This window comes from Erpetoichthys calabaricus, chromosome 12, assembly GCF_900747795.2.
Source record: "Erpetoichthys calabaricus chromosome 12, fErpCal1.3, whole genome shotgun sequence".
NCBI lineage: Eukaryota > Metazoa > Chordata > Cladistia > Polypteriformes > Polypteridae > Erpetoichthys > Erpetoichthys calabaricus.
The window spans coordinates 50,318,435-50,345,733 of NC_041405.2; the positions used below are offsets into that span (position 1 = coordinate 50,318,435).

The 27,299-nt window shown below is 39.5% G+C and overlaps 2 protein-coding genes across 11 annotated transcripts in view; one reads left to right on the plus strand and one right to left on the minus strand.

Moving 5' to 3' along the window:
• The window catches only part of yipf6 (Yip1 domain family, member 6), a 798,052-nt gene that overhangs the window by 164,924 nt on the left and 605,829 nt on the right, over positions 1-27,299 (plus strand). The window lies entirely within an intron of this gene.
• Positions 1-27,299, minus strand: part of rxfp2l (relaxin family peptide receptor 2, like) — a 78,115-nt gene that overhangs the window by 9,405 nt on the left and 41,411 nt on the right. Inside the window, exons 5-12 of the mRNA XM_028816841.2 lie at positions 15,018-15,089; positions 14,764-14,835; positions 14,414-14,485; positions 7,567-7,638; positions 3,863-3,937; positions 3,325-3,396; positions 2,736-2,804; positions 1,303-1,374 (exon numbers count right to left, since the gene is read on the minus strand). Coding sequence (XP_028672674.1) covers positions 1,303-1,374; positions 2,736-2,804; positions 3,325-3,396; positions 3,863-3,937; positions 7,567-7,638; positions 14,414-14,485; positions 14,764-14,835; positions 15,018-15,089 — 576 coding nt within the window. The remainder of the gene's footprint in view (positions 1-1,302; positions 1,375-2,735; positions 2,805-3,324; positions 3,397-3,862; positions 3,938-7,566; positions 7,639-14,413; positions 14,486-14,763; positions 14,836-15,017; positions 15,090-27,299) is intronic.

A 27,299-nucleotide genomic window follows, 5' to 3' on the forward strand; every position in this document is an offset into this window, starting at 1 on the left:
AAAGACAGAGAAAAAAAAAGCACTGTACAAGAAAAGACGGAATGGGGAGCCAGCAAGCTGCCTTTTATTTATCCGCTCAATTGATGATGCTTGATGCCAAAGAGATGGGCTTCAGAGAGAACCTCCACTTTGTATGTGCACAATGGGATCAGCCACACCTTAAATAAAGTTGGAAGCCAAGAGGTAGTGTCACATCCTCAGACACTCCAACAACCTTTAGCCCAGGGGTCTCCAACTCCGGTCCTAGAGTGTTACTGTGGCTGCAGGTTTTCCCTCTAACCTACTCCTTAAATCGTGACCTGTTTTTGCTGCTAATTGTCTTCTTTTTCCCTTCACTTTAATTGCCTTGTTTTTTTAAGATTCAGTCCTCTGAATTGCTTCATTTCCCCCTTAAATGGCACCCAAACAGAAATGAGATGTGATGCAAGCCAACAGATGACCAGCTTAGTCAAGGCTTCTAACTCCAACCAGTTTGTCAATTAGAAACCAATTCTTCTTGTTAATTAATTCTGCTATTTAATTCCATAACTTGTTGCTGCTCTCTTTCTGCCACAGTAGACATTTCTCCAGCTGTTGATTTCGCTTAATTTATAAGACGTCATTAAAATGTTTTATGGACCTGAGCAAATATCAACATTATTTGTGACCTTCACCTTTCTTTATTTTCAGATATTGTATGATAGACACAGGCTGGCTGGTCATAAGTTGCTTCGTTTTGTATCTCATTATTGTCTGGCTGCTAATTAAGGAAAAAAGAAGTCATAGTCCTTTAAAATTAAGGCAAAGGAGTTAATTAGTAGCAAAAACTTCTCACTAATTAGGAAAAGGGTTAGAATGAAAAAGGTAGTTGGAATCATAGCTGACTGCTTTTCTCTCTGTTATTTTAGAAAGGTTTTCCATTGTGTCCACCCTATTCAGCCTTGACCATTCCTCTCCAGACTGCTCTTCCAATCTTTCTCCTACTGCGCACATTCTCTCTCCGTTGCACCCCACGATCCTCTCAGTGCTGCTAACTCACCCTTCAACGCAGTTGGCTATAATGGCAAGACAGAAAAGCAAATTATCTATTCAAGAATGTCAGATTTTAAATTGCAATTGAAAAACAGCGGCAAGAGCTGATAATGAACGTTGAAAAGAATTGATATACAGAGTTGGACATAATAAAAGTCAAGAACAAAGAGAGTCATCCAATAAATGAAAAAGAGAAGAATGCTCCACCAAACAATATGCTGCAACCCTGATAGCCCTCCAGGATTCAAATTGGGGACCCCTGCCTTAGCCATTAGAAGCACACATACTCACAGCTGCTTCAGACTCTGCTGATTCCGGAAGAGGGGTGGCGGCAGATCTTTAATTTGGTTCATTGAGAGGTCACTGCAAGAACAAACAGACTTGTTTTGTCTTATATAGCACCTTCGTATCATTATCTCAGAGGCTTTCACAGATATGGTACACATTTTATGACTAGAGCACTGGTAAGTTAAATGACTTGCTTGCTTAGATATTTTACAGTTCAACTCTGTAGTCAATGGGCCACACTGCTAGGACTGAATGACGTGAGGTGTGAGAGATACCTGTCTGGCCTAACGTAAAGTGAACAGTACAGCGAAGCATTCACACATCATGTCTGTAGTTCCTGCATTGAGAAAGTCTTTAAAACATTACAGTCATCAGAGTGCACACAAATCTGCAAAACAAATCGGAACAAAGCCACATATCTAGTCATCCAACACATACATATTCAAATGCATGTACTCTTAAAGAAGCCTTGACACAAACACAAAGAGTACATATAGGGTAATCCAAGCCCCTGTGCTCTTTTACACAAACATTTTGCGCACTTATCAGAATTCACACCTAATTCAGTCACATATACTGTACTCGGCAATTTACACACACCTACAAGCTCTCTATACAAACACACATAAGAATGGTGATATTTCCCACACAAGAACAACTACACACTACACATAAAAACAAGAATGTAAGAAATCATTTAAATGTAAAATGTTTGCATCTGTGTCTAAAGAATTGTGCACTGTGTCCATTGTGTGTACAGTGCAGTGCCAGTTGAAAGTCTGTGTGAAAGTTGCATGTTCTCCACATGTCTAAATTGTATTTTCCCTCAGTACTTTTTTGCCTCCTACAACCCCAAAGACATGAAGGTTAAGTTAAGTAGCGACTCTAAATGACCCTCTGTGTGACACTCTGTGCGACAGTGTGGGAGTTTGTTCTGCGATAGTCTGGTTTTCGGTTCAGGGTTGTTTCCCACCTTCCACCCAGTGCTGTGGGCTCTGAGACCCTGAAATGCATTAACTGAAGTTTATAATATTTGTAACTTTTTTTGTCTAATTTCAAGTATGCCATTATTGTGTCTGGTGCATACCTTTTCATGGCCATGCCTTCTCTCCTCCACAATTAAACACGTTTTTAACACTTGTGGACTCTTGCTGTTATCTGTGTATTTTGTCCATAAATGCACAATTTACTCGAACTTTGTAGGCATGCTGCACAGCAGGCTGGTTTGGTGGTTGTTCCTTTGTGATGGGGACCATGGACCACGCACATACAGCTACCTCATTTGAATTTCTTACTCTTACATACAACTGCTTCTATGACGTTTGGCAATGTTTTCAGCTCATGGCATCAATGTGCAAGGTGACCATCTAACCTGAGATTTTCCCCTGACATTCCTTGAAATGAAAACAGGAAAAGAACTGCATAGGACAACTCACAGCTCTATCAGCCGCATCCTGGAAAATACACCTCTTTCTATACCTCGAATTTGGTTTCTGCGTAGGATTCTGAAAAGGAAGAAAAAAAAGATCACTTGAATTCTTGTTCTTTGTCCATTTTGCTGTTGCTGCCTGTTACCACTTGATATTCCTAGTAACATACTGCATTTGGGAAGTGCAGACGATTTAAATCTCTGTGCTATATTATATCAGACCCTCCTGAGCACTAATCATCATTACCCTTTCTATATATGAGTCTGGTGTTGCTGCTTTTAATTTTGTCTGGCATGTGGCTGCACTTTTCTTGTTTAGTATGCCAGGTGCCTTCATATGGACCACAGTTCAATCTTCAAAAAGAGAAGTGAGTTGTCACTATAATCAGTGTTTCCTCTTATCTAATTGCTCCCTGCATATGATATCCCTGGCACAATAATTAGCCGTTCTCTCTGACATACACCCTTCTACAAGTGCCATCCTGAGGGGTGAGTCTGGCAACAGCACCCATTTCTGGCCTGAGCCTCTGCGTGAGGTGAGCAGGTCTGGGTACCAGTGACATAGCCAAAGGGCTGGGATCATGGTAGCTACTCACAGCACAGTCATGATGGTGCATTCCTGGAAATCTTTGCTCCTCAGATACTGAATTTGGTTGCCCTCCATATCCCTGGTGAAAGAAAACAGACCAATAAGTCTCTTAGAATAATTAATTTCCTCATAGTGTGACTTCACATCCTGACATCAACACTATTGTGATACGGTGTACGTCAGTCAGTCTCAGCTTGCATGCACCTAATCCAGCTGTCTCATACTAGAATAAGCTACAAAACTATTGCCCATCTGCTACTGAATCGAAGAGTGGGGATTTTTAATTCTACTAAGAAATCTGGGAAGTTCAGTAGCATAGTCGGCTTTTGGTGGAAGTACTCTTTTGCATTTTCCCTCCCCAACTTTCCCAATCCTAAACGTAACCCTATCTTTTCCCTTTTTTTAGGCAGATCTTCCATGGCTGTGAGGAATTTTATAACAACACAATGAATTTTAAAAAATGTACTAGCTGCCACACTTAAGATTGGTGGTAGGAGAGGTTCTACAGGCAAATGTCCGGTCACAGTTAGATTTTTCATACTTACAACCAGTTTAACCTTGGCAGCTCCTCACAGAAAGATTCTCTTGGAAGGCTTTTGACTGAGTTATTCAAAAGAGACCTGAAAAGAAAAGGGTCCAGGGCTAAATGAGAGGGTCAGTCTGGCTCTCACGTTTGTATTGTGAGAGAATGTATAGGCTTGTGTCTTTACTTATGCTTAACAGCTGCTTCCCTGGATAACTTAAGGTGTATGGTAGCTTTTGCCTGCTGACGTAGGAAACGTATTGAGCATTGAGGCCACCCAATGTACTCTCCAAGTGAGGGAAGTCATCAATCATATTGGCCTCTCCCAATATAGTTTAGAAACGAGTAGGTGTTAGTTACAGGGGACCCTAGTCTTCATAACGATGAGGATTCAATGGCATATTCACAAAATAAGCTAACATGCTAGGCCTTGAGGCCACCATGCTTCAAATAAAAAGGTTAACAGTCCTAGAGACCACTACTCCAATACATTTTGAGGAAGACCAGCTAGCAGTCCCCTCTTACAGGGTCTATACCAAAAGATGTCACTCACCAGCTCTGAGGCCATACTTCTGAAATAAGATAAGTTCTCAGCTCAGGAGACCTCCTCTTTATGCTTCCAAATGACTTTGCTTACTTGTTCTCGAGGCCTTGCTTCAAATCCCCTCATATAACACAACTAGCCAGCACAGGAGGCTTCAACTACATATTCCTTCCCATTTAAAACAACTCACCAGCCGCAGAGGCTGTAAATCACTTTGAGTCACCATGAACCTTAAATAAGGCTATCTTAGCAATCCATGAACTTGGTCCATAAATTCACAGCCAGGGAAACTCAAAAAATACATAAGGCCCCATCATGATCACAAACCTTGAGGTGCCTAGGGCTGGGTATCAGCACTGATATCCCGATTCAATTTGATTCTGATTCACACTTCTCTGATTCAATTCAATATCGATTTCATTTTGACTGAATTAGCATGCACTAATATATTTGAAGTGGTGGCTTTTTTTAGAAATGACTTAACCATGCACAGAGAACATCAATATAAAGTGACAAATTTCAGTAACACTTTATTTGAAGGGTGTCTGCATAGTGACTTCATAACATATGCATAAGCATGGAATTACATTTAAAAAGAAATACTTATTTAGTAATGAACAGTTAACATCAGTATTTAAAAGACGTGGAACAAAATATCATTGCTCTTTTATATTAAAAATTTTTTACAGCACTGCACTCATTCAAAATTCACAATAATTTAACTAACATATGTATCGCCACATCAGAGTGAGTCCACACATATTGTGGGGGCTCCTTGTTTTCATACAATACAATGGCATCTACTTTATAAAACATTGATATCATCTTGAAAATATTATTATTATACTGTATAATCACATATTGCTTCTTAAATAAATGCTATTCAATAACCTGTTTGTGTGTTTTGAATCTCCATGTAGACACCCTTCAACTAAACTGTAGCCAAATTTATACCCTGATCGGATATTTAAAATAATCTTGAATTAGTAGAAATAAAATTCTCCTTGGGATTAATAAAGTATCTATCTATCTAAAAGATACAGTTAGGAGACTTAAGTTTCTATAATTCTTCAGTTGCTCACTTGTAGCAGTCATATTAACAAGTCTCAAAAATGTGTCCTCACAGTTCATCCTCAGACAAAAAGGAAGTGTTTTAAAATGTGGATCTTGTTGACATCGGCATTGAATGAATGGAACATAAAAGAAAAAGAACTGGACATCGTGACTGATAACAGTGCTACTTCAAGTCCGCTGTTTTGTGCACACACTCACTTGCCAGCTTGTTTTGCGTTGCAAACTTTTTTCCATAGTAGCAGTACAACTAGCCGGGTGCTTAAAGAGAAGCAACGCTTACTTGACTTGCCAACACACAAACTTTTGATTGATGCGGTCACATGATGAAACAGCACATTGGAAATACTAGAATGGTTTTTGGACCAACAGCAAGTCATCTCAGAAGCTCTGTATATAAGCAGTGAGGTTGCTCCCGGTGTAACTGTCATGTAGGGTGCTTGTCTGCAATACATCCACAACAGATGCCCAGTTGTTTTTAATGTGTGAATGTCATGTAGGAATCTGCTGCCCTGGAAGTTCTGCTGTCCACATATCTGATTTAAGTGTCGAAGACGCTTAATTTCATTTAAAGAGGACACACCATTTTATGCAAGATAGTAAAGTGCTTTTTCCGTATAGGCAATTTATCACCATGTCCTGGATCGGATGTCAAAAACAAATACAAGTGAAAATCTACATATACTAACTGAGCAGGATAGAGATTCATGAGATCGATCTTGAGACTTTAAGAATCGATATCAAATCTTTTAACCAAAAAATAACGATTAATTGGAAAAATCTATATTTTTACCCAGTCCTAGTGGTGCCACTTTAATACTGCTCAAAGAGTTTAACTGACAAAGCTGTACTTAACAAATTCAGCAGTTATCAATTAATTTACTGCAGACCATGTACCCATCCAAATAGACGACTTCAACACACTTTAAAGCTCTGTTTGAAATCCCTACAACACGGGTACCTGGCTCACCAGAGTGTATCAATAGCCACAATGAGATAATTCAACTGAATACAGTGATCCCTCGCTATATCGCGCTTCGCCTTTTGCGGCTTCACTCCATCGCAGATTTTATATGTAAGCATATTTAAATATATATCGCGGATTTTTCGTTGCTTCGCAGGTTTCTGCGGACAATGGGTCTTTTAATTTCTGGTACATGCTTCCTCAGTTGGTTTGCCCAGTTGATTTCATACAAGGGACGCTATTGGCAGATGGCTGAGAAGCTATCCAACTTACTTTCTCTCTCTCTCTCTCTCTTGCGCTGACGTAGGGGGGTGTGAGCAGGGGGGCTGTGTGCAGCTGCTTCCTGAAGGACATGCTGCACGGTGCTTCGCATACTTAAAAGCTCAAAGGGCACGTATTGATTTTTGACTTTGTTTTTCTGTGGCTCTCTCTCTCTCTCTTCCTGCTCCTGACAGAGGGGGTGTGAGCTGCCGCCTTCAACAGCTTTGTACCGGCGGTGCTTCGCATACTAAAAGCCAAAAAGCCCTATTGATTTTTTTTTTTTGACTGCTTGCTTTGCACTCCTTTGAAAAGGAAGATATGTTTGCATTCTTTTAATTGTGAGACTGAACTGTCATCTCTGTCTTGTTATGGAGCACAGTTTAAACTTTTGAAAAAGAGACAAATGTTTGTTTGCAGTGTTTGAATAACGTTCCTGTCTCTCTACAACCTCCTGTGTTTCTGCGCAAATCTGTGACCCAAGCATGACATTCTAAAAATAACCATATAAACATATGGTTTCTACTTCGCGGATTTTCCTATTTCGCGGGTGGCTCTGGAACGCAACCCCCGCGATGGAGGAGGGATTACTGTATACGGTCTTGCCTCACAGTTCTAAAAGATGTAATCCATTAATCATCAGGGTCCACTTCAAAATCAATTCGATTGAGGTAACTCCACCCATGTGATCTCAATTTGAGGTACCTCACCTGCCCATGACACCACTTAGGTAGTTCATAAGTCACAAAGACCTCCAACCCAGACACACAAAAGAAAGCTAGTTTCAAGTCCACAGGCCCTCAATCCCCTGACACATGTCTCTAGTTGGGCTGGCTTGTTAATTTGGCAGCTGTTTTGGAGAAAGTGAGTAACCACTTATAGTACTTACAGAAAGAAGAGTGACTGCAATCCTGTGAATGATTTCTGGTGGACGGTACTTATCCTGTTGTTATCAAGAATTCTACAGAAAAAAAATATTGATTGTTCAAGATAAAACAATCTGAAGAAAAGAACAGACATATTCTTGTTAAAACATTATTGACACAAAAGAGTAATACGAGGCAAGCAACATTTAAGGTCAGTTTCGACTCCAATGGCACTGGCACCTCTAAGCCCAAGTTGCATTTGATGCCTTTCATGGTACCATGTTCCAAAAGGCCACCGAGCCAAGGAATCAACAGAGCATAGTCAGGTCAACTGGGCCTATATCTGTCTGCACATTTTGTATTTTACATGCCCATGACTCATCTACTGCCTCCACCTACCACTATTTAACTCACTTTCTGTGCTTTATGAGCTACTTAATCCTGCTACATTGTAGTATTACATGCTTTGCAAATTGCCTTGTGCACCCACTCGAAGGTGGTACATAAAGTATAGATTGATTGACTCATACTCAGATGGACAACACCTCTATACAGCCTTGCCATGAAGCAGGTTATTCATGAGCAGCTTTAAACCAAAGCAGCCCTCAAAGAATGAATCACTGACATTTTACTTTATGTAGCTACTGCCACAATAAGAACTACTGGAAGGGAATGATTTAAAATCATGTTGTTCAACAAACTGAGGCAGGCACATGTAACTCTTCTCTTTAGATCACTTCCTTGGCTTCCCATATCAGCATACACTAAGTTCAAATCCTTAATGCTTGCCTACGGAGTAGTCAATGGGTCAGCACCTTTGTACAGTATATGACAACACTTCCACAGTTACACACTCCTTCTCGACCACGCTGGTCTGCTGCTGAATGGTGTCTGGTGATGCTACATCTGCATGTCATAATCTCAGTCACGACTCTCTTCATGTGCAGCTCCTGGAAGTTAGAATGAGCTGCCAACCTTGATTTGAACTGCTGACTCCCTCAGTGTGTTTAAGATGTGCTTGAAGACTCTCATTTGGGGAATTTTTGTCTACCTGACATTAACTGTTAGGTTTTATTATCTAGGAATTGTAACTAGCTTATATTTTGTTCTGAGCTCTTTGTTTGTGATGATCAATTTTGCACCCCTGTCCTGTAACATTTGTTGCCAAACATGATGTTTACTTGATTATGTTGACCTCTTTTGTAAGTTGCTTTGTATAAAACCGTCTACTAAACAAATAAATTTAAATATAAGGTACTTTACAAAGGATAAAATAATGAGAAAATTTAAAATCACTCAGGTTTATCTGTGTGCTCTGGCTGCACGCTCGTAGACACCTACGCTAACTGTCCTGCCATCTTGGATATTGGTGGCTATGATGTGTATGTGTGACACTATAAAAGTCACCATATTTAAGAATGCGCTTTGTGCTCTGTCACTCTTTGAACTTTGCTGGCAAATGAAGGGAACACATACAGCAACAAAGCTATTTTTCTTAAGTAGTCAATAAGCATTCAGTTGATGTTTTGAATCCCCGCCTGCCAAGTGACTTTGAGAAGTGTTCAATGCCTTGGTTAGATATAACCCTTTAAAGTTCTCCTAATGTAACACATTTTATTACATATCCTTATATTGTCCTTATATAAAGACTATGCTGTTTCAATTATACTTCTTTTAGAAAAGATCTAAACAGAAACAAGATTAAGGAATACTCCACCCAAAAATTATTATTATTATTATATGATCTGAAATCTGTATGTTAATTACGTCAAATTTAAATTTCTCACTTCCTTATATTATCCTTTTACGGAATACACATATACTGTATATAGTACTTAAAGCCAACACACATATATATGAATTACCAGTGTTGGTCAAGTGATCAGTGTGTTGGATGTTTGATCAAACTGTCAAAGGTTCAAGGTCAATGTTGACAAATTAGTAAAAAAAATAAATCATTTTGATTAATTGATATTGATGTTTTGTCAAATTACTTCAATATGACAGTTAAGCAGCATTGATCAAGTGGTTAGCGTGTTGAACTTTCAATCAAATGGTCAAAGGTTCAAGACCAATGCACACAAACTAGGAGGGGTAGTCAAGCTAAAGTTAGAAAACTGAATTTATTAAAAAATGGAACAGACCTTAACAAAACTGATAATGTTATTTCTCAATGTAGTCTCCACCCTTTTCAATGCACTTGCGTGGAAGTGCCTTGATTCCAGCAGAAAAGGTTTTGTCTTGTTCATGCAACCACTCGTGCAACTGAGTTGCTGTCGAACACTACATGGTGAGGGGTACTACAGTCACTAGTGCAAGTTACAGTGACTTGCTGGAGACCAATGTGAAGCTTGCTATTCGATCCAAGCGGTGAGGACTGCTGTCGCAAAGAGTCCTTATGCTGCAAAACAATGTCTGCCCCCCCACACACTCCTTAGAGCACCAAGGCTTGTCTTTAGAAACTGAACTTGGAAGTACTGCCACATCCTCCTTATTCGGCAGATCTGGCACAGTGTGATTTCCACCTTTTCAGACCGCTAAAAAAATCTGGGTGGTCATCTATTCAAGACAGTTGACGACGTGAAGAAAGCAGTGTGAGGTGGTTGCGAGGACAAGACAAAACCTTTTATTCTGCTTGAATCCAGGCACTTCCAGGAAGGTGGCACAAGTGCATTGAGAAGGACTGAGACTACATTGAGAAATGACATTATCAGTTTTGTTAAGGTTCGTTCCATTTTCTAACTTTACCTTGACTCCCCCTCATAATTTTTTTTATAATTTTACCAATTTTTCATCATTTATATACAAATTTGGATGAAATGCTCTTTTCAGTGATTTGGCAATATTGGCTCAGTGGATGCCTCAGTGTTGGGCTTTTCTAAAAAAGATTAAAGGTTTGATTCTCTAAAATACAAACGCACATTACCAGTACTTCATACGTGTAAGGGTTCACTATGGTTAGGATTTTCTGATGAGAGAAATGAATATGAACGAATGTTACATTTCACTTTAAGATCATAGGTGCAATTCTGCTAATGTCCATCCATTCATCCATTTTCCAACCCGCTGAATCTGAACACAGGGTCACAGGGGTCTGCTGGACCCAAGCCCAGCCAACACAGGGCACAAGGCAGGAACCAATCCCAGGCAGGTCGCCAACCCACCGCAGGACACACACACACCCACACCCACACACCAAGCACACATTGGGGACAATTTAGGATGGCCAATGCACCTAACCTGCATGTCTTTGGACTGTGGGAGGAAACCGGAGCACCCGGAGGAAACCCATGCAAACACATTGAGAACGTGCAAACTCTACACAGGGAGGACCCGGGAAGCGAACCTGGCTCTCCTTACTGTAAGGCAGCAGCACTACCACTGCGCCACCGTGCCGCCTTCCGCTAATGTCATTTCTTCCTGCCCAACTCAAGGTTTTTGTAATGTGTCAAGGACTGCATGGCATTAAAGTGGCTAAAAATATATAAAAAAAGATTTTAAGTGACATGATTTTATTCAAAAATGCACTAAAAAGTATGGTTAAAAAATAACTCATAATTTGAAAATTTCTCCAATTATAACCATTATCCTAAATACTTTGATCAGTTTTATGTGATGTGTCATTTTCGTTCCATAATTAAGCTGGTTATAAATTTCACTTCAATGAATCTATGCATTATAATTGAATTATGGGTGCCCCACGATTTTATTTTTAGTCACATATAACCAACAAAATCTTAGGACAATAAAAACAAATTTACTTTTTAGTGCATTTTAGAATAAAATTGTGTCACTTAAAAATCTTTTTTATATATTGTGGTACCCGGATGGGGTGGTACCCAGCCGGGACGCCCGAGAAGACCGGAGGAGAGCTTGTGCCTCCTCCAGACCTCGAGGGGGCGACCACCCTGGGGGCCGTGGGTACAGATCTGGGATGCTCGACCCTGTAGGGGCCCGTGGTCACCGCCAGGGGGACCCCAATACCTGGAGGACCCTGGACCTCAGCACTTCCGCCACACCAGGAAGTGCTGGGGGGAAGAGGAACAGGGACACCCGGAGTGCTTCCACTTGGGACACTGGGGCGTGTCGGTGGGAGATTGCCGGGAACACACCTGGAGCACATCCGGGTGCTTATTTAAAGGGGCTGCCTCCCTTTAGAGATGGACTTGAGTTGGGTGGAAGAAGGACAAGGTTTCTGGAGGAGAGAAGGAGGCGGTCTGAAGACAGAAAGAGAGAGAAGGCATTGTGTTGGCCTGGACTGTGGGGTATTGGGGGTCTGTACTGATTTGTAAATATGGAAGCCCTAAATAAATGTGTGTGGGGTGATTACAACGTGTCTGCCTGTCTCTGTCCGGGTCATATTCCACAATATTTTTTTCTATATTACTCACCCCCAAGTAGTTTGTAGAGAAAAAATTTAATCTCAAGTTTTCATACAGAACGAGTAAAAAAAAAGGTTATAATATAATTGAACCCACTGGAGGGTAATGCTGTACAATAGCAAATGATGTGAAAAACATCCATGGAAAAAAGAAAAATTTCTCATTTTATTGTCTTGCATGAACCATGTGTTCGTTATCCAGTCCAAAAAATTATCAAAATGTGCAAAACACGTGGATTTTTCGCTAAATAGTCCTTCCAGAAAAATCATTGTACATCATAAACAGGAAAACAAATTTACATAATATTGCATATTTGCAATGAAGATAGGACTCTTGCCTAGTGAATGAGGACAAGAGGCAATTCTTCAATTTAAAATTTATGGGAATGCATTTTCCTGTTTAAAATGTATGTTGATGTTTCCTGAAGAAACTCTGAATAAACTTTTAGCATGTATTTTGTACATTTTGCACATATAACTGGAAAAAGGACATTTGGATTGTGTAACACAAGAAACATGAGACTTTTTATATTTTATATAAATTTGTATATTTTACAAAAATTAAATTATATGTTATATAATTGCCAAATTGCCAAAAAGGCCACTGCTCTGCTGGGCCCTTGAGCAAGGCCCTTAACCTGTAATTGCTCCAGGGGCGCTGTACAATGGCTGACCCTGCGCTCTGACCCCAAGGGGTATGCGAAAACTACCAAATTCCTAATACAAGAAATTGTATAAGGCGAAATAAAGAACAAAAAAAAAAAATATATGTTTTCACACTGTTTACCATTGCAGACCACTGGTCGCAGTGAGTTCTGTTATATCACAAACTCTTTTCTCACATTCTGCATGAAAACTTGAGATTCACATTTTTCTTGGCCATCATTACAAACAAACTAGGGTACGAAACACATGAAAAAAAATATCATTTTTGAATGGAGTATTCCTTTAAGGGCTAATCCAAGTTAAAGAAAGCAGGGATACAAAAGACCCCTAGAGGCAGCATTTGCTTGCTGTTCTTGCAGCCATAAACGCCAACCTTGTGTCTATAAGTAACTCTGCGATGGGTTTTAAGATCTGTCCTGAATTACCTCAATATTGGGCTTGGAGTCAGGAGGAAGCGAGACCTGGGAGCAGGATAAGAGAGACAGTCCTACATAGTACTGGAAGTGGGAATGTGGAGGGATCCAACCCACTGGAGAGACTGTAACTAATTTCCAGGTGAAAAGGAACAGTGTAGGAGCAAGATCTTTGTTTGGAACTGTTCTGTTTTGGTGATCGTTCTTGTGTGACACACCTTTTAGGACATTTGGCATTCCTGACAGAATGGTGGGAAGTTGCTCTCCTTGTTAAAATGGAGACAAACCTCTTTCAGACTGTCAAAATGTTAGCTTTCAGTTTTTGAAAATCTGATAATTACAGTTCCCCTTACTCAAAGCAGCATTATGGCATCATGATTAGTGTTCAAGCATCATAACTGCAGGAACATGCGTTTGATTTCAAGCCTAGCCACTGTCTATATGAAGTTTCCTGGCTTTCTTCCATACCCCAAGGACATGAAGACAGATTACCTACTGACTCAAAATTAATGTGTTGTATCCTTTGAATGCTCAGTGTCCCATTTAAAACTTGATTTCAGTGATTCCAGGATAAGCACTCATTCCCCCTGTAAACAGCAGGCTAAAATATGGAAGTCCAGTACCTCTCTGTATGAGATCAGCATATTTTCTTTAGTCCATCTGATTTTTCTCCGCATCCAAAAGATATGCACCTTAAATGTGAATTTGATCCTCTTGTTTCACCTGACTCACCTGAGAATGGGAGTGTACAGGACTTCCATCCTGCTGAGAACCGAATTCTGCCTTTTGCCAAGACAATTTCTGGACGTTCCCTATTTTACCTTGTACATTTTGCTTTTCATTTCACCCATCTTGCTGTGTTTCTCCTGATTGAATGGAGGGTGGTGTGTTTTTCTGCCATCAATGTACGATTGCTTTGCTTTACTTTTTAAAATTTTACATTAGCCTTGATTTTGATTCATACTCTTGCCCACCTGTATGGTGACCACTTGCCTGCATGCAAATTAATACTTTGTGGACTATCTAATGGATTCTGACCCATTTCCCTTATGGCTCTGCATTTTCCATTATTACTGTTACTATTCTGAGGAGACATGCAAGTAAGAATTGCATTGTGCTATGCACCCATGACAATACACTTGAAGCTGAATTCAAATTTCTGAATCTACATCTGACCTACTGCTTTAACTGATGTTTGGATCTTTATCTCCTGCAATAGACTTCCTCGTAGCATACAGCCAATCCCAGGTGTTATAAGTGTCCTATGACACCCCTTGATACAGTGAGAAGTTGGTGTGCACATGCCACCTTGATGCCAATGCTGCCAGGATGTGCAAAACCAATAATGGAATCATATGGATAGTAAAATGGATGAATGAGGCCTAAATGATATGGCATTTACATACTTACAACCAATCAAGACTCTTCAGCTCCTTGAAGACTCCTGGCTTAAGCACTTCAATCTGATTGTGATGGAGGAACCTGAGAGGAATAAGTCAAAACTGTAAATATCTTTATAAAAGAAGAAGGAGGGTCTCAAATGGCATCCTCTGGCCAGTGCTCCAAGATGGAAATACAACCGTTGAGTTTTTAGACAAGCTTCCTCAGCAGCAACTAGACTGATAGGACAAACATATCAATGTATATGAATATATGACAGAAGGCATACTGCATCTAATTTTAAAATATTTCAATAAAGCACACTGAAAGGCAGCAAATCCTTCAAAAGAACAGCACACCTGTCCTCGATACTAACTCACAGTTTTTTGAGGTTCTCAAGTCCTGAAAATGCTTGATTAGAGATGTCGACAATGCCGTTATTCTGCAACATCCTAAAGACAGAAGAAAAACACAAATGTACGATTTTTAGTCTAACTGTTCCCATGTAATTAACAGTAAATCAAACCCCAGCTTCTTCACTACCCATTACTGAAAAACTGGTAGAATCCCCAATCACTTTGATCAAACCCAGTGAGGGGTCCAAAGCCCAAACTAGAAAAAATTTAGCACTCACAGGTTCACCAGGTTTTTGTAGCGAATGAAGAGCCCCGCTGGCAAGGCCTGGATACGGTTGCCCTGCAGGTCTCTATGAAAATAGCAGAAAGGAAAAAGGTGACATGAGAGGGTCTTGTGTGAAGAAATTCCTCCATCTAGCCTACTCACATGAACCCACCGCCCAAACAACCCCCTCCACCAACTGAGATTAAACCAAGCACGGGTCAATAAAAAAGTGATGAATAATTCAACTTCACAGTGCAGAAATTCCCCAGCCATGCAACTGATTACTTGTGTACAACATTTTTTTTTTTCACAAAGACCCTGGGAGACATCAGTTTTTATATTCATGAAGTACAGGTGATCAGTCTGGAGAATAAAAAGCTTGCAGCAGAGACCTGCCATCTTTCCATATGAGACCTGACAGCAGCAATGTAGACTGAGAGGCCCACTGGAAAACAGGATTGAAACTAGGACACTGCCAGTTCAAAATCCTGTCAGACCTTTGCCTCCCAGAGTGCTACCTTGCCTGCCCCTTATGTAACCTGCAGGAGAAACTGGCAAGCCTACTGGGTAATAGGTTTGAAACCAGTAATGTTAATGAAATATTCAGTCCCAAGCTGAGCTTGAGCCACATGAACTCTCTCTTGAACAAAGTCCTTCAAAAGTCTCAAACAAGCCTCCTACTTCACTGACTCTGACAGGGTGTCTGGGAGGGAGGTCACGTCACTTCATGGAAATGTGACCCAGCATGAAAAAGGACTGAAGCCCACATGTGCTGCCTCCTGTGTGTCCTTAACTTTAGTTACATCTTTTATTGGTGACTTTCAGAGTAGTGGTCAGTTCTGGTTCTATTGCAAATAACCTTTGGGAGAGGGGGAGAAAAAAAATCCTGGCAAGAAGGTGGAACTCATTATTTAATCACTGTTACTGAGTTAGGGGTGTATTCTTGCTGTTCTTGGGGTCGATATGGTAACGTATACAGAGTATAGTGATATTCTTACTTACATGTGCTAATCAATATGCAACATGTCACCATTCTCCTGTGCCCGGATCACAGAGTATTCTCCTTTATTGAGTTTCTTCCTTATTTGAAATAACTATCTTACCTTGAAATTACAATTAAAATTTTAGCTCTCTAGTAACACAAGTACGGCCTATGTAACATCAATGCAGTGCTACAAATGTAAGAGGTAGTGATGATTGTAAAACAAAAAACTTTTTCTATGTGTGGTATAACAGAAGAGAGCACCCTTTGTTGTTCTGACACACCCGGATTAAGTTTAGCAAGGGACCCAAAACGTATGAAAAAATGGAGTGCTTATTTTCTTTGAGACAAAAGGCAGTAATAAACCAAGGGAAGATGCAAAGTATAATGAAGGACAAAAACAAAATACACCTTGCTACCTCTCTTTGTCTTTCAACATGGGTGGTTGCTACCAGATGGGGCGGATTACCCACTTACACTCTGGCTTCTTATCTGCTGTCCCTTTCTGAGGCTACATCCATAAATCTGCATTTTTAAACAAATACAATCTCACTTCACACTAACGTTTTTAAATCATTATGAAAATATCTCCCTCCACACTAAAATGACTAAAAACGCATGTGATGTAGCCGTTCTTCTACAATGGGCAGAGGCACATCAGTGGAAAGAGGAAAAGAAAGTGTCCTTCTTGAAGGGATAAATGTGCCGGTGTCCGTGGGATTTATTGCAAAATGGCACTGGCCAGTAAATTATTTGCCTTTTGCACATGTACACAACATTCAAACTGAACAAAATGCAATTCAGCTGCATACAGGTAAGTAATGTAACAAGTTCTAAGAAAAGCATCCCCTCAATGGAATATGGTATTTCTTCTTTGAAGGGCGACCTGTCAGGGAATGAAACATTGTAATGAACAAAATACAATCAGGAAAGGGCACCATAATACGCACTAACCAAGAAGAGAGCCATTAGAGTTTGTGTTTTTTTCTGCCTGCACTGTAGTTTTCAGAAACGTATTGAAAATCACTGGAAAAGTTGTCTAATGTGACGTCAGCATTAAGGCGAGAGAGGAGATGCTTAAACACCACTGTTATCTGCACGATCATCTCTCAAGCACTTGTGTAAACAGTAGGTAAGTAGCAGAGGGGGTTGTTAATCAGTTTCAGCTGCTTTGGTGTTAATGAAATTAACAAAAGGTGCACTAGAGGGGCAACAATGAGACAACCCCCAAAACAGGAATGGTTTAACAGGTGGAGGCCACTGACATTTTTCCCTCCTCATCTTTTCTGTTTTTTCACTAGTTCTGCATTTGGCTATTGTCAGTGTCACTACTGGTAGCATGAGGCGATACCTGGACCCTACAGAGCTTGCACAGGTATTCCAACTTCTACAGGATGGCACATCAATACGTGCCATTTCTAGAAGGTTTGCTGTGTCTCCCAGCACAGTCTCAAAGTGCATGGAGGAGATTTCAGGAGACAGGCAGTTACTCTAGGAGAGCTGGACAGCGCCGTAGAAGGTCCTTAACCCATCAGCAGAACTGGTATCTGCTCCTTTGGGCAAGGAGGAACAGGATGAGCACTGCCAGAGCCCTACTAAATGACCTCCAGCAGGCCACTGTTGTGAATGTTTCTGACCAAACAATCAGAAACAGACTTCATGAGGGTGGCCTGAGAGCCCAATGTTCTCTAGTGGGCCCTGTGCTCACTCCCTGGCACCATGGAGCTCGATTAGCATTTGTCATATAATACCATATTTGACATGTCCACCACTGCCGCCCTGTGCTTTTCACAAATGAGAGGAGGTTCACCCTGAGCACATGTGACAGACGTGAAAGGGTCTGGAGAAGCCGCGGAGAACGTTAGGCTGCCTGTAACATCATTCAGCATGACCGGTTTGGTGGTGGGTCAGTGATCTGGGGATGCACAGACCTCTACAACAGCGGTTCTCAACCTTTCTAGTGCCGCGACCCTTTAATACAATTTCCCATGCTGTGGCGACCCCAACCATAAAATTATTTTCGTTGCTACTTCATAACTGTAATTTTGCTACTGTTATGAATCGTAATGTAAATATCTGATATGCAGGATGTATTTTCATTGTTACAAATTGAACATAATTAAAGCTTATTGATTAATAACAAAAACAATATGTAATTATATATTGTGAAATATTTATTTCTAATTACAAATAAATTAAACTTTCTCTTTATGATGTGGAGACTGGCTCGGACACAGACAGGCAGACATGCTCATGTCACCCAACACACGTTTATTTACATTATTTACGAAGTCCATATTGTGCTCACAAACCCCAGAGACCCCAAAGTCCTGGCCAAACCACAATGCCTTCTCTCTCTTCAGGCCGCCTCCTTGCCGTCCTCCCGACATCATCTTTCTTCCTCCCGACTCTTGTCAATGACTGGAGGGAGGCAGCCCCTTTTATACACACCCAGATGTGCTCCAGGTGCTCCCCGGCAATCTTCCACCGGCACTCCCCAGTGTGGCGGAAGTGTCGGCTGTGTACCCGGAAGCACTCCGGGTGTCCCTTCTTCTCTTCCCCCCAGCACCTCCAGGTGTGGCGGAAGCGCTGGGGTCCAGGGTCCCCAATGCATCAGGGCACCCCCTGGCGGTGGCCACGGGTCCCTACAGGGTAGAGCTTCCAACCAGGGTGGACGCCCCCTCGCGTTCTGGAGGTGGAATGAGCTCTCCTCCTGTCCTCCTGGGCGTCCCGTCCGGGTGCCACAATGACTTACGTTTATTTGTTTGTCTTCATTGTGTATTGAACTGTATTCACCGTATTCATGTTGTATACTTATGTGAAAATGTGAAAAGCATGGCGTAGCATGGGTAACAGTCTTAATATAACAACAGTAAACTACATTGCTACAAAATTGTTGCGACAGTACGGGTAAAAAGCCAACGTCAGTGCGAAGGTTGAGGCTGCTTCTTTCTCACCAGATCAGAAATTCTCGGGGCAGTCTTTGCAAGGGCACAACGAAGATCATCTTCTGCAACAAGTCTACTTCTGTATTTAGACTTGATAACCAACAAGCTGGAAAACCCTGTTTCGCAAAGATATGTTGTTGGAAATGGAAGAAGAAGGCGCAACACAGTCTCAGACAGAACAGGATGTGACTGCAAACACTTGATCCAGAATTTTGTAACTGACATTGAAGATAAATCATTTCACGCTGCATTGCTGTTAATGAGTTCAATGAACTCCTCTTGTGCTGTCTCAGGAACATCTTCAACTTTGACTGTGAATGGACTTCTGGCAAGTGCAAATGGGGTGTCAGGTAGATTTGGAAAGTACGATGAAATTTCGTCCGCAAGCATGTGCAAATGTTCTTTCACAGAAATTATCATTGTAATCCTTTTGTCAGGTTCAATGTCATTTTCCTCAAAGAAAGCAGATAAGGTGGGCAACATGTAAATTTTATTTTCATCCAATTTTTTTTTTTGCCAAAGCTGAAGTTTCATTTGGAATGATCAGATCTTTTCAGACAAATCAAGGCATGTTGCATTTGGTCCTTGCAGTGATAAATTTACTCATCAAGATGGCAAAGATGTCCACCAAGTAAGCTATTTTCTGCAGTTCACTTTCATCGCTGAAAAGTGCTTCGAACTGCGGTCTTGCTTTCTGATTAAGAAACGTTTTTAGTTCATCATGAAGATCAAAAACACGTTTTAAAACTTTTCCTCTCGACAACCATCTCATTTCAGTGTGAAATAGCAGAGCATTGTTGGACGCATCCAACTCATTACAAAGTTTCGAAAACAGTCGACCGTTTAAAGCACTCGCTTTTACAAAATTGATGGAACTTACAACGCTTTTCATTACTTTTTGTAACTCTTGTGGCAGCGTCTTCGTTGCTAATATTTGTCGATGAATCATACAGTGAGTTCCGATGACTTCTGGAGACTCATTCAGTACCAAACGTTGAAATCCAGACCGACATCCTAGCATAGCTGGAGCATCATCTGTGCAAACACCACAAACCTTTTCCCAAGAGATCTTATGCTCTTTCAGAAATGAACCAATTGTGTCAAATACATCACGTGCAGTAGTTGTCGTTTCAAGAGGTTTGCAAAAAAGAAACTCATCTTTAAATTCGCCATCATTAATATACCTCACGTAAACCAGTAATTGTGAACAGTTTGCAGCGTCTGTAGATTCATCAAGCTGGATGCTAAATATTGGAAGTGGAGCAGATTTCATTTCCTGGATTACCTGATCAATAATATCAGCAGACATGTCACCTATTCTTCTGCGGACAGTGTCGTTAGATAAGGAAATTGCACTCAATTTCGTAACAAATTCGGCTCCGATCATAACTCGAACAATGTCTTTGGCCGCTGGCAACAGTAAATCTTCAGCAATGGTGTGAGGTTTCATAGCTCTGGCGATTCTGAGAGCCACCAAATATGAAGCTTCAACAGCTGCTACATTTTGTTGGTGGTACTTGCCGCCAGTGTCAAGTCTGGCTTTCTTGACTCTATCAGCTTTGCTTCTAAAATACTGGTTATCCTTGTCAGCAAAGCCGGGATGCTTGCTATCAAAATGACGTTTCAGTTTGTTCGGCTTCATAGATTCGGCTGATAGAACTTCATTACAAATAATGCATTGCGGTTTCTCAATTCCTGCTGTAACTATTGAAGTAAAACCATATTGTAAAAAATCGTCACTATATTTTCTTTTCTTAACGTTCTTCTCTACATGATCCATTGTCATGGGTTGGTTCACTAATGAAAATATTATATAACAATAGCTTCAATAACACGGACTATAAAACGTTTGTTTATGCTTTACTAATTAGAAACGGATGTGATTTCAATTACGTCACGAAATGCGCAAATCCCCGCAACGGCGTGACGTTACGTAAAACTGTGTACAGTAATGTAAACAGTTAAAAATAATAAAGTTACGACAATTAAAACGTTTGAAATTATTCTGATTCAATTGTCTGCAACATCTATCCTCGAATGACAATTATAGTAAAAAACTAGTAACTACCAATGGAAAAAATTTGTACAATAACAAGTTTTACACATTAGAATAGACAAAACCCATATTTCCAATGATCTTAGGAGACCCCTGGCAAATTGTCATTCGACCCACAAAGGGGTCGCGACCCACAGGTTGAGAACCGCTGCTCTACAAGCTAGACAATGGCACCTTGACTTCAATTAGGTATTGGGATGAAATCCTTAGACCCATTGTCAGACCTTATGCTGGTGCAGTGGGTCCTGGGTTCCTCCTGGTACACGACAATGCCCAGCCTCATGTGGTGAGAGTATGCAGGCAGTTCCTGGAGGATGAAGAAATTGATACCATTGACTAGCCCCCACGCTCACCTGAACATAAATCCAACAGAACACCTCTGGGACATAACGTTTCAGTCCATCCGACGCCGCCAGGTTGCACCTCAGAATGTCCAGGAGCTCAGTGATGTCCTGGTCCAGATCTGGGAGGAGATCCCCCAGGACACCATCTGTCATCTCATTAGGAGCATGCCCAGACATTGTCAGCCATGCATACAAGCACATGGTGGCCATACAAACTACTGAGTACAATTTTGAGTTGTTGCAATAAAATTTCGGCAAAACGGACTAGCCTGCTGCATCATTTTTTCACTTTGATTTTTGGGGTGTCTTTGAATTCAGCCCTCTGTAGGTTGATCATTTTCATTTCCATTAAATGATCTGGCATTCTTTCATTCCTAACACATTACCCAGTCCATATCAGTATAGATATCCAACATGATTTTTTCCCATTGACATCTGATGTGTTTTCAAAGTATTCCTTTAATTTTTTTTAGCAGTTTATTTACATACACTCGGTATTTCAGTTTATAAATTGTTATATCTACTGATCTAATGAATGTTTAATGTTGTCTGTTCATTTTTGATTCTTTTGTATGAATTCATTTTATTTATGTTTATTTACTTTTGACTGTGACTATATTTCAATGCCTTGGTGATATTCCATGTATTTTGTGGGTGGTACCCCAAGAAGTGGGGCCAGGAACCACTTTCTGCCTATAAATCCGGAGGGTTATTTTTGGAACCTGTGCTCTGTTCTTTGATTATGCCTTAGACTCTGGATTGGGACTTTGTTTGCATGGATTTGAAGTTAGAGTACAAATGTAGTTATTGGCTTATATTACTGACTAGCAAAATACCCGCACTTTGCAGCGGCGAAGTACTGCTTTAAAATTTTAAATAATAAACTGAGGGAAATTATACCAATAATTATTTGTTAAGGATCTCTTTGTATACCATGTTGTCAGTTCGCCCCTCCGGTTGTAATATGACCAAGTTGTGCGTTGAGCTTACTCTTGAGCATGCAATGTATACTTGGCCATGTGAAAAGCAAATCAAGAACAGCAAGACTGCGCCAGCTGCGGAGCTCAGCTTGGAGCGAAATGAAGTGAATGAAATGAGGTGAATGGGAGGGGAGATGATCACGTGACTCCAACACCCGCCTTAACTCTCCATCCCTCCACAAACACACAAACACAGTCTCTCGGATCCCAACTCTCGTTTATATATATAGATAAATAGCAAAATACCCGCGCTTCGCAGCGGAGAAGTAGTGTGTTAAAGAGGTTATGAAAAAGAAAAGGAAACATTTTAAAAATAACGTAACATGATTGTCAATGTAATTGTGTTGTCATTGTTATGAGTGTTGCTGTCTTTTATATATATAATATACACACACACACATATAAACATATATATACATATACATATATATACATATCTACATATATATATACATATACACATCCACATATATATACACATATCAACATATATATATATATACACATACATACACACACACACACACACACATATATATATACACATACAGATATATAAATACATACAGATATATATATTATATATATCGATCCATCCATCCAATTTCCAACCCGCTGAATCCAAACACAGGGTCACGGGGGTCTGCTGGAGCCAATCCCAGCCAACACAGGGCACAAGGCAGGGAACCAATCCTGGGCAGGGTGCCAAGGTACACATATATATATACACACATATATATATACACATACAGATATATATATACACATACAGATATATATATACACACACATATATATATACACATACAGATATATATATACACATACAGATATATATACACACACATATATATATACACATACAGATATATATACACACATATATATATATACACACATATATATATACACATACAGATATATAAATACATACAGATATATATATACACATACAGATATATACACACACACATATATATACACATACAGATATATTTATATATATATAGCAAAATACCCGCACTTCGCAGTGGAGAAGTAGTGTGTTAAAGAGGTTATGAAAAAAAATAAAGGAAACATTTTAAAAATAACGTAACATGATTGTCAATGTAATTGTGTTGTCATTGTTATGAGTGTTGCTGTCATATATATATATATATATAATATATGTGTATGTGTATATGTATATATATATATGACAGCAACACTCATAACAATGACAACACAATTACATTGACAATCATGTTACGTTATTTTTAAAATATTTCCTTTTTTTTTCATAACCTCTTTAACACACTACTTCTCCGCTGCGAAGCGCGGGTACTTTGGTAGTATACAGTATATATATATATATATATATATATATATATATATATATATATATACTAGCAAAATACCCGCACTCCGCAGCGGAGAAATAGTGTGTTAAAGAGGTTATGAAAAAGTAAAGGAAACATTTTAAAAATAACGTAGCATGATTGTAAATGTAATTGTGTTGTCATTGTTATGAGTGTTGCTGTCATATATATATACATATACACATATACACACACATATACACACATATAGAGATATATTATATATACATATACACATATATTTTAATATATATATTTTTTATATATATATATATATATATATATATATATATATATATATATATATATACACACACACACATACATACATACATACATATACACACATAGATGCACTTACAATAACATTGAAATCAATATAAACAACATTAACAGCATTATCATATGAGAATATGAAGTAATATATAAGAAGCACATTTCATATAAATATAAATTATTAAACAGTAAAATCTTCTTCTATAATTTGCTACCGTGGCTTTTCGTTGGTCTGTCCAGGATTTTAAATCACCTGTAGCTTGCAAACCGTTTCACCTATTGACTTGAAATGTGGTACACATATAATACGTCACGTCCGCTATCCGCTTTATGGGTGATGATTGTATTACTCTTTTTATGTTTATTTTATTTTAGAATCAACTCCTATCTGCGCACACCAGGGCGGCCGTGGGCAGATGCGTATGGTGTATTCACTCCATGTTATCATGCATTGCGCTGTCAGTGGTATTTTGATAAAAGAATTTGAACAATATATAAGAAGCGTATAAATTATTAAACAGTAAAACATTAACATTTAAGAAGTAAAGTTACATCGAGTACTACTGCAGTGCCTTCGGGTATACCTAATTTTTTCTTTGCCCATTACATGCTTAAATGTATACATTTTTTGGTGTACCTACCCGAGAACACGCGACATATAACCGACCGTGGGAGAAGCATGGATTTTAAACACGCGTTGAGTTCATCTGCTGGTCTCCCTCGTGGAATAACTGGTAATGTTTGACTAAAATCTACAGCGAGTAAAACGACATTACCTCCTTTTTTTTTTTTTACGATCTCTTGAGATCTTGCTTTTTTCGGATCAAGGCTTCATAAGCTCTTTTATGTTCCATGGTGTACTTAATAAGTACTAATTATCCCAAACCATCATCTTTGAATGTTGCAAGACTTTCGCCTTGTATGTAGATCGGGGTAATTACATTCATTGCATTCCTAGTCTGAATCACAATCTGATTGTATGGGTGGTTACCTGGCACTGTAGGGTTGCCACCCGTCCTTTAAAATACGGAATTGTGCCGCGTTTGAGAATGAAATTGCGCGTCCCGTTTTGAATCAATACTGGACGGGATTTATCCCGTATTTTTTTTATCATTTTTTTTTTAAAGCAGCGTCTCATGCAAATCATCCCACACGCATTTTATGAAGATGCCTCCTTTCCTACTTTTGATTGGGTAATACTTGATGTCATCGTTAGTTTGATTGGTGTTTTTAACTGTCCAGTGAGGAGGGCGTGTCTTTTAAGTACAGTCTGCAAAGTGTTGGCACTGAGATGTGGCGTCAGCGCCATAGTTGAAGCCCCTAACATTGCGGTCACCAAGTCGGCTAACATCCGCCATGTGCTGTCTTTCAGTTGCGAGAAGCAGATCATAGAATGGTTGAAACTGTTGCCCCTAACGTTGCGCCACGGCGTGTGGTTCGTTTATACCTCATGTGTTCTCATTAAACTTTTATCTCGCGAATATGTTATTGCAATCCGCAGCGGGAGCGTTTCTATAAACTTAATTTAAACTTACGTTTTACACCGTGCTTTCTTTCCCTTATGAACATGCTTGTATGCTTAACTCGCTCCGTTCTCAATTGTTTAATTAATTTTTTGCTCTTAGCTGTTCGCGGCTCTTCCTCCATTTCCCCCTACTTCCTTCTTTTATCTCGCGAATATCTTATTGCAATCCTTAACGGGAGCGTTTCAATAAACTGATTGAAAATAGTTTTGCATTTACCTTTTTAGTAAAAGGCGAGCTTTTAAGCCTGAGAAATCAGCCCGTAAATGCACACGTTTAATTGCACATGTGTTAATATGTATGATTACACAGTATTAAAAGACAGTGAACAACGTCAGTTACCTTTGTTCCCGCGTTTGATAAAAGGTGAGCTTTTAAGCCTGAGAAATCACCCCGTAAATGCAGACGTTTAATTGTACATGTGTTAATATGTATGCTTACACAGTATTAAAAGACAGTCAAAAATTAACGTCATTTACCTTCGTTCCCGCGTGTGACTCGTGCTGTAAATCTCTTCCTTGTTTTTAGTTCACGTGATTACGTAGGAGGCGTGATGACGCGATACGTGACTCCGCCTCCTCCATTACAGTGTATGGACAAAAAATATGTTCCAGTTATGACCATTACGCTTTGAATTTCGAAATGAAACCTGCCTAACTTTTGTAAGTAAGCTGTAAGGAATGAACCTGCCAAATTTCAGCCTTCCACCTACACGGGAAGTTGGAGAATTAGTGATGAGTGAGTCAGTGAGTCAGTCAGTCAGTCAGTGAGGGCTTTGCCTTTTATTATTATAGATATATATATATATATATATATATACACACACACACACACACATACACATATATTATATATATATATATATATATATATATATATATATACACACACATATATATGTATACACACATATATATATATATATATAAATATATATATATATATATACATACATATACACACATACATGCAGTTTCAATAACATAGAAATCAATATAAACAACATTAACATCATTATCATATGAGAATATGAAGTAATATATAAGAAGCACATTTCATATAAATATAAATTATTAAACAGTAAAATCCATCCATCCATCCATCCATCCATTTTCCAACCCGCTGAATCCGAACACAGGGTCACGGGGGTCTGCTGGAGCCAATCGCAGCCAACACAGGGCACAAGGCAGGAAACAATCCTGGGGTTTTATCTTTATTTTATTTTATTGTAGAATCAACTCCTATCTGCGCACACCAGGGCGGCCGTGGTCGGATGCGTATGGTGTATTCACTCCATGTTATCGTGCATTGCGCTGTCACTGGTATTTTGATAAAAGAATTTGAACAACATATAAGAAGCGTATAAATTATTAAACAGTAAAACATTAACATTTAAGAAGTAAAGTAACATTAAGTACTACTGCAGTGCCTTCGGGTATACCTCATTTTTTGTTTGCTCATTACATGCTTAAATGTATACATTTTTTGGTGTACCTACCCGAGAACACGCGACATATAATTGAGCGTGGGAGAAGCATGGATTTTAAACACGCGTTGAGTTCATCTGCTGGTCTCCCTTGTGGAATAACTGGTAATGTTTGACTAAAATCTACAGCGAGTAAAACGACATTACCTCCTATTTTTTTTTTACGATCTCTGAGATCTTGCTTTTTTTGGTTCAAGGCTTCATAAGCTCTTTTATGTTCTATGGTGTACTTATCCCAAACCATCATCTTTGAATGTTGCAAGACTTTTGCCTTGTATGTAGATCGGGGTAATTACATTCATTGCATTCCTAGTCTGAATCACAATCTGATTGTATGGGTGG